We start from the raw sequence: 8,041 nt of genomic DNA, 5'->3' as shown, positions 1-8,041 counted from the left end.
CGCGCCATCCAAATCACCACTGACATTATCGATGAAATCGAAGCATTCGGAGGAAGAGTAGACAGCTGCAGAGATGTTGAATGTGCCAGTGACTTGGATGTTGAAATCGTCACCTTGTACGAAAGAATCGTCAAGGACTTGGATGGAGCTCTTGAAATCGCCAACGAAGCCGCTTTGATCAAATTGGGAGCTGAACTTGACGAAGCCCAATTGGATCATGAAAGATACGCAGAAGGAACCCGGCAATTGTTGGAAGAACTCAGGATTTGCGCCGATGAGCGTGTCTAGATATACCATTTTTGAACAGTTTTTTGTTTTATGATAATAAACAAAATTAAATTGTATTTAGTTATTTAGCTATCGCTTGTCGACATCCAAGTCCCCAAACAAGCAGTGTTTTTCTAAGAGTATTCTTTCTTCTCTATCAAGTCGAAGTTCGTTTCAAATCTTAAAAAATCCATTTGTAATACCAATAGTCCTTCCAAGTTAATACACAGTAGAAAATTTAGAGGCGAAGGAGAGTTGAAAATTAGCATAATTTCTAAAGGATTATTCACCACCACTAGACCATTAACGGAAGAGAAACATAAAGATATTATGTGTTTACTAGCACACATTTTTTCAGTTCTTCAGGAACATTTTAAGAATCTGAAAAACTCGAAATGATAAAAATAGATTACTGTTTTAAAATAATAAATAAATGTTTATTAAGTTTAAAAGTCAATGACAACTTTAAAAAACAAGATTTTCGTATAAAATTCATACAAAATTCCATATTGACAATAAATTTCGATTAATCAACACTAACAAAATTTTAAATAAGTAGGTCGCATAATGTAAAAATAGTTTTTAATTTATTTAAATACAATTTATTAAATATCTTGAAACAAAAAATAGATGACTTAGACCACTTTCATAATTGACTCCCTAGCCGCCCAAAATATTTCCTAAGTTTAAAAATTTCTTGTAAAGGAATCAATGGTTTAATCGGAACTTTAGCCACATTATCAGTAAGCTGATGCTTCCATACTGACTAGTGGAACCCAAATTTCCATATCTCAAGCGGTTCTTTAGCAAAAAGCTTCAGATAAGATTGATATAAAAATACAAAGCCGCCCAAAATTTACCTAAAGTTTCAAACATAAATATAAAAGAACCAATAGCTCAATCGATACCAAATCCACCCTACTTGAGCGTTGTAAGAGTTGATGAATATGGGACTAAAAGTTCTACATAAACATGAGAACCAGGGGCAAAGTGATGCTAAGCTTATTAAAGCTGCGTAGTGCCATCTTATGAAATAAGATAATGTGTTTAGGAAAGGAGGAAATCTCTACCAAGCCAAACTTATTTGAGATCAGCAAAGCAAAGAGAGAGATATTCAAAGAATCAATCCACTTCTCGTCCATCCACAATGCTTGTCGGAAAACAACTCTCAGCTCAAGCTAAAAGATTTATAGATTAGGGATCATTCGTAACCGCTTTTTACAAGCTAGCGCCCCATCCTCCATTTTCTACCTATTAATCCTCAGGAAGTTCACAACACTTTTACAAACTACCGCACTTCCCAGAAAGGTCACAGTGTTAAATATTTCCCATCTAAGAATGCGATTATCGACGGATTACTGACTACAACTTTCCGAGCAAAAAATACACCGAACCATTACTTGTTCGTTGCTCTGCTCTTGCTTGGCAGTTTGATTTCAGTTTGTTTATTGTTGACAGTTTTGAAGAAAGTGCCTGTTCGCATGGTAATATTTCCAAAGGCAAATTTTATGTTTGTGTGAATTTATTACATTATCACTGGCTGTCTGCTGTTTGTTCCTATTTTCAAATCATTTTGTCGCCTTCCAATAAGAATCTACTAATTATTTTTCATCATAGCAAACTATTTTTTCATATAGTCTGTAACCGTGTGCTTCAACCATTCTCCTGTTCTTTGCGTTTTGTTTCCTGCTTATTTTAGACAGTTTACCTCAACAAAAAATCAGGCGTATTGTGTAAAACGGCGTTTTTCTTATTTTGTCGCGAACGTTCATTTGTAGCTGTTTTCGCTGTGTTGTCAAAATGCTGCAGGTAGATATTCAAGGTTTTCGCAAAGGACAAAATACAGTAAAACCAGTTAATACAATTTAATATTGTTTATTATTGCGAAACAAAAAACTGTTCAAAAATAGTGGGTCTAGACACGCTCATCGGCGCAAATCCTGAGTTCTTCCAACAATTGACGGGTTCCTTCTGCGTATCTTTCATGGTCCAATTGGGCTTCGTCAAGTTCAGCTCCCAATTTGATCAAAGCGGCTTCGTTGGCGATTTCAAGAGCTCCATCCAAGTCCCTGACGATTCTTTCGTACAAGGTGACGATTTCAACATCCAAGTCACTGGCACATTCAACATCTCTGCAGCTGTCTACTCTTCCTCCGAATGCTTCGATTTCATCGATAATGTCAGTGGTGATTTGGATGGCGCGCTCTACTTCTTGTTCGGCTTCCCTTTGAATCCTGTCGAAAGCTTCATTGTGTTCCTGGACCAATTCATCGTCAACACGTCTGAGTTCTTCTTCAGCTTGTTGAATGCAACGAGCGATGTCACGACCTGGATAAACAAAATACTAAGATTTTAACAAGTATTGAGCAAATTAAACAGCTACGTACCATGGGGTTCCTGTTCGATTCTCCTGATTTCGTCCTGGATCAAAGCGTTGGCTTCTTGGAGGTCATTGGCAAGTTTTTCCCTGGCATCATCAACCAAGATGCTGAGAGGCGCCAAAAGGTTGCGGATTTCCAACTCGGCTTCTTGTTGACGGACTCTGATGTCTTTCTCGATGGTGTCCCAGATGACATGGAGTTCATCAGGGTTTACCCTAAGGGTCTGAAAATAATTAGGCTCGATATTATTAGAGTTAGGCCACAACTGGAAAAAAGGCTACTTACGGCTGCAGCTGCAAAGGCAGCGAGAGCTGAAAGAAGAACGGCGAACTTGAACATGTTTCTGGTATTTGGCTTCTGATACTCTGAGCTCAAAACTATGAATGAATACAACGGCTAAAGTTTCAGTTTTTATATCCAAATTTCAAGAGCGGACCTTTGATAAACCGAAATTACGATATTTGAATACATCATTGTATTATCACAGGAATCCCAAGTATTTGGCCGAATCTGGAGATCTGAAGTGTTTCAAGTTCACCGTTCTAAAATGCCGGATCTCGCTTGTGCGTGTAAAATACGTAATCTGGAAACAAAGATGACAATTAGATAACCGAGAAACCTTCGGAAAATTTGCTGTTTGAATCAAGTTGAAAACGTTTACAGGAAGAAGAACTATTAAAGGAAAAGGAGAACTTTCAAGAAAAAACGTGAAGCGGCATTTTGGCCATCAGTAAATTATGTTAAAGTGTTTGCAGCAAAGACGCTGACGACTCAAAATTGGGTCCAATTGAAGCTCAGAAAACGAATTTTATAAACCATTTCAAGGCATATAATTTAATCAAATATGCTCAAATTAATTTAGAGCAAACCTAATAACATAAAAAACAACATACATATTTTCTTATTTTCGCAAATTTCTTGACAGTAACTACTGGTCAATTTGTTGATAAGTAACAGGATAAACCATGCCAGATTAATTTAAATAATGCGTATGTTTGTAGCTGGTACGAATCAAATTGACGCATTCCAATAACAAAAAATTATATTTTGCTTTTAAAAGAACAGTTTGGGATGAAGAGGTGTTTCATGCAAACGGCTCTGGAGACCTCAGTTTCTCAATTGGGCAAGTTTTGGTTATTGATGGGAGGTATGCTTTAGATGATATATATTAGAACATGGGTGTTAAAAATCATGTAGGATCTTAAATTTGTTAGAAGAAATACACATACATTTAAATGGTAATTCCCCATCTCCTGTCTTTTTAGATTGTTTTCAAATCTATAACCATCAAGCCTCAGTTTAAGGCTTTAGTTCTTAGTTCCAAAAAGCGCCTTGTGTATGTGATTAAAACTGTATCCGTTTTCTTTTGCTCGCAATCTATCAATGAATTTCGCTTCAAATAAAAACGCTTTGCGTCATTCAGCTTCAAGTTCCTGTTTTCGTTTGTTTGAAAATTATATATTTTTTTAATACTCGCTACCTAAAATAAAAAATGAAAGTTTGAAAATTCACAGAAAAATTCCTGATGAAGGAACAGATTCGAAACCCTCAGAGGTGGATCAACGAAGGTTTCCCCTATTTTGAATAGAGCTAAAGAACCTCTGTTTCCAATTGGTTTAGGAAAAAAGCGACAAAAATCGTTGCGGGTTTGCCAACTTTGGACGAATTTCGAAAAATTCCCTAACCTTTCCTTAAGTTGGCCTTAATGCAAAACTTTCGCTATAAATGGAACACACTTTGCTCGATTCAAATCAAAACCTTGCAAGTTGCTGTCTTCGCTGGTTCGCTGACTCGCTTTCGAAAATCAAGATTGAATATTTGAAAATTCACAGAAAAATCCCTGATGAAAGAACAAATTCGAAACCTTGACAGTGTATAGCAGTTTTTGCCTATTTTGACAGCAGTGAAGGAATCCGTGTCCACTTTTTGTTTAGGAGAAATATGAAAAAAAATCGGGGTTCGCCCACTCGCGACTCATTTTTGGTTAAAATCGCCCAGTTTAAAAAGTTTCATAAAATGCCATAAACATGGTGCAAAAGAGAAACTTTCGCTCTAAATTAAACACACTTTGCTTAATTCAGCGCAAAAACTTGCAAGTTCCTGTTGTGTTAATACTTGCTACTTAAAATAAAGAATAAAAGTATTAAAATTCACAGACTAATTCCTGATGAAGGAACGGATTCGAAACTTTCACAGGTGGATCGAGAAATGTTTCACTTATTTTAAATAGAGCTAAGGAATCGCTGTCCCCAATTAGTCTAGGAGAAAAAAATAAAAAATCGTTGCGGATTCGCCAACTCTCAATGAATTTTGGGTCAAAGTCGCCTAAAATTTCCTGAAGATTGTCTAAAAGCGAAACTTTAGCTATCAAAGAAATACAATTTACTCGATTCAAAGCAAAACCTTGCTAGTCGCTGTCTTCGTTTGTTTGGAAAATTATTTTTTTAAGACTCGCTTCCCAAAATCAAGATTGAAAGTTTGAAAATTCGCAGAAAAATCGGTGATGAAGGAACAAATTCGAAACTTTTACGGGTGTATGAAAGAAGATTTTCCTTATTTTGAATGGAGCTGAGGAATCCCTGTCTCCAATTGGTCTAGGAGAAAAGGAGAAAAATGAAAAAAATCGTTGCGAGTTTGGCAACTCTGGACTAATTTTGGGTCAAAATCCCACAATGTTTGAAAAATTCTCGAAAATTCCCTGAAAATGGTCCAAATGCGAAACTTTCGCTGCAAATAAAACACATTTTGCTCGATGCAGAGCAAAAGTTTGCAATTTGCTATATTCACTTATTTGAAAAGACAATATATTTTTTTAATACTCGCTTCGTCAATTGAGGAATGGAAGTTTGAAAATTCACAGAAAAATCCGAGGAAGGAACAAATTTGAAACTTGCACGGGTATATTAGGGCACTGTTTTTCCTATTTGGGAAAGAGCTCAGGAATCCCTGTTCCCAATTGGTTTAGGAGCAATATGAGAAAAACTTTGCGGGTTCTCATTCGAAATAAATATCCCGGCAAAATCGCCCCAGATTTGAATGTCTACTAAAACTGAATGATTGCGGGAATAGTAGTGATAGTTTTTATCAAGTATTTCACTGATCATTAACAGACACTTAAACTTTCCGCTCAATTAACAAACGTTTCATTCACGTTTTTCATATTTGCGATGGCTTTCAAGTGTCAAAAATTTAGCTGCTTTTGCGTCTTTCTCCTCTTCACTCCTCATTATTTCGCTATTGGAATATTTTTAGCAATCAGATTGGAAATCGTCGTCTACTGCTTCTCTCATCAACCTTGCGTTTTCCGCGAGAGAATTGAGAGGTCAGAGTCGATGCGAAGTTCAAAAGATTCTTAGCATTCTTCTATATCTGGTCATTGCCGAAACATTAATTCTCCATCGGAAATAGGCATGACCCTGCTGCTCTTACCGCTATTATTTAAAATTGTATTCGTATAAGTGAAGTCTGAGACCATAAAACACGTTAAATAGGTGGACATCGATACATTGAAAGTAATCAGCTCGTTTCTATAGTCGTAATCTTCATTTTCTGAAATTTGGTTAAGGGTTAAAATTATTGAAAAATTCCGAGAGAAGACTGAAAGCGATGTAATTTTCTTCCTTCGGCTTCAAAAGGTGGACGATGTATTGGGCTTTCATGTTTAGCTCGTCCAAGCATGGAAACGCTTGCCGGGCATAAGTGAGCTCGAACTTGGAAGTGGCAATTGTCCCAAAAATGCAGAAATTTAGATTTATAAGATACTACGCGGGTTTTAAATTGCTAATGTTAAAGTTTCAACTTTCAGCAAAAGATTAATCTTGAATTTTCGCGAGTTGCGTGACAACTAGAAATATTTTTACAATGATATTTGGCATAAAAACACACGCAATTTAACGCGCTTTCTCACAATAAGAACTAGAATTTACTAACTCAACCGGTTCTCTAAATACGAGCCAACGAATACGTGCAGTTCTGACTAGCATAAGTCTTGAATTTTCGCGTATTGCGTGAAAATTAGAATCTTTTTAGAACGATATTTGGTATAAAGAAGCACACAATTTAACGCTCAATCTCACAATGGAAACGGGAATTTCGTAGCTGACCCGGTTCTCTAAATACGAGCCAACGAATAGGTGCGATTCTGAAGACACGCATTCATTTTGAATTTTTGCATTTTGCGTGAAAACTTGAAACATTTTCACAATTATATTTGGCATAAAAAAGTACGCAATTTAGCGAATGAAAACCAGAATTTCCTAACTCAACTGGTTCTCTAAATATGAGCCAACGAATAGGCGCGCGCGGTTCCAAAGACTCGCATTAATTTTAAATTTTCGCATTTGGCATCAAAACTAGCAACATTTTCAAAATGATGATTAGCAAAAAAGCATGCACTTTAACGCTTTTTCTCGCAATGAAAACTAGAATTTGCTAACTCAACCGGTTCTCTAAGTACACGCCAGGATGTTGCAATCGAAAATACAAACGACTTAAATATCTATTTTGAAGTGGTGGTCTTCCAACTTTAAACTACTTTTGTGACTTAAAAGTTTGCAATTCTATTTTGTACTTTCTTATTCACTGGCTTTTCTATGCGTAGTGCACCCTTCGAGGAAAACCACTTTTTATTCTCTTGTATTATTGTATTGTAAATAACATTTGGAAAGCCTGATTCAGTGCTCTCACTTTATCCACAACTATTAGAGAGCATTTCCTTATATTAAATGTAAATATTGAATACAAATCCATGTGAAGTTTCTAATGAACTGTTGACAAACCGATTCTATGTTCTAAAACCTAGACAAAGAATATTCACAAAATACTTGAAAGTAGCCCTCAGATTGTTTGCTGTTGGTAACGTTGAGGAATTTCATTCTTAAATTAATAATGCGAAATATTCCTCAAGTCAAGTGCTCCAGTTATCCAGTGCGTGTTACAATTGTGTCTCAAATTCCTTTGATAAAATAATTTGCTGTGATTGATAACATTCCAGCGCTATCTGCATGCGCTCAGCCTCTCGACATGTGAATATAAAATTACAACCGGTCCTTCTTTATTCATTAACAGTTCTGAGCTAAACCTGAGCGCAAGAAACAAAGCTGCAAAATGTTCAAAGTCCTCGTCTTCCTTTCAGCACTCGCTGCTTTTGCTGCTTCAGCTGTAAGTAATAAAAATAAATAAATACTATGGGTTCTACTGTAATTATTTTCAGAGCCTTAGGGTGAACCCTGATGAACTCCACGTCATCTGGGACACCATCGAGAAGGACATCAGASTGCGTCAACAAGAAGCYGAGTTGGAAATCCGCAACCTTTTGGCGCCTCTCAGCATCTTGGTTGATGATGCCAGGGAAAAACTTGCCAATGACCTCCAAGAAGCCAACGCTTTGATCC

At 36.5% G+C, this 8,041-nt stretch overlaps 3 protein-coding genes across 4 annotated transcripts in view; 2 read left to right on the top strand and 1 right to left on the bottom strand.

The window, feature by feature from the left end:
• The window catches only part of LOC109539908, a gene marked incomplete in the record, with an annotated part of 7,528 nt that extends 7,184 nt beyond the window's left edge, over positions 1-344 (top strand). Inside the window, 1 exon segment of the mRNA XM_048669821.1 lies at positions 1-344. Within this exon segment, the coding sequence (XP_048525778.1) occupies positions 1-288 (288 nt within the window).
• Positions 345-2,126: 1,782 nt separating this feature from the next.
• LOC109539909 overlaps positions 2,127-8,041 on the bottom strand; it is a 15,789-nt gene continuing 9,874 nt past the window's right edge. The window contains exons 1-3 of one of the 2 annotated variants that reach the window (XM_019907985.2): positions 2,934-3,047; positions 2,655-2,871; positions 2,127-2,595 (exon numbers count right to left, since the gene is read on the bottom strand). In XM_019907985.2, coding sequence (XP_019763544.2) covers positions 2,183-2,595; positions 2,655-2,871; positions 2,934-2,987 — 684 coding nt within the window. In that variant the 5' untranslated portion in view covers positions 2,988-3,047 and the 3' untranslated portion in view covers positions 2,127-2,182. Of the gene's footprint in view, positions 2,596-2,654; positions 2,872-2,933; positions 3,048-8,041 lie in introns of those variants that run through there. The other variant, XM_048669822.1, reaches the window with a different exon arrangement.
• The window catches only part of LOC109539907 (paramyosin), a 22,021-nt gene continuing 21,669 nt past the window's right edge, over positions 7,690-8,041 (top strand). Inside the window, exon 1 of the mRNA XM_019907982.2 lies at positions 7,690-7,808. Within this exon, the coding sequence (XP_019763541.2) occupies positions 7,755-7,808 (54 nt within the window). The 5' untranslated portion in view covers positions 7,690-7,754. The remainder of the gene's footprint in view (positions 7,809-8,041) is intronic.

The sequence above is a fragment of the Dendroctonus ponderosae genome, unplaced genomic scaffold (assembly GCF_020466585.1).
Source record: "Dendroctonus ponderosae isolate FM_Combo_2020 unplaced genomic scaffold, Dpon_F_20191213v2 Dpon_F_20191213_9, whole genome shotgun sequence".
In the NCBI taxonomy this organism is placed as follows: domain Eukaryota; kingdom Metazoa; phylum Arthropoda; class Insecta; order Coleoptera; family Curculionidae; genus Dendroctonus; species Dendroctonus ponderosae.
This window is presented reverse-complemented; position numbering and strand designations above follow the sequence as displayed.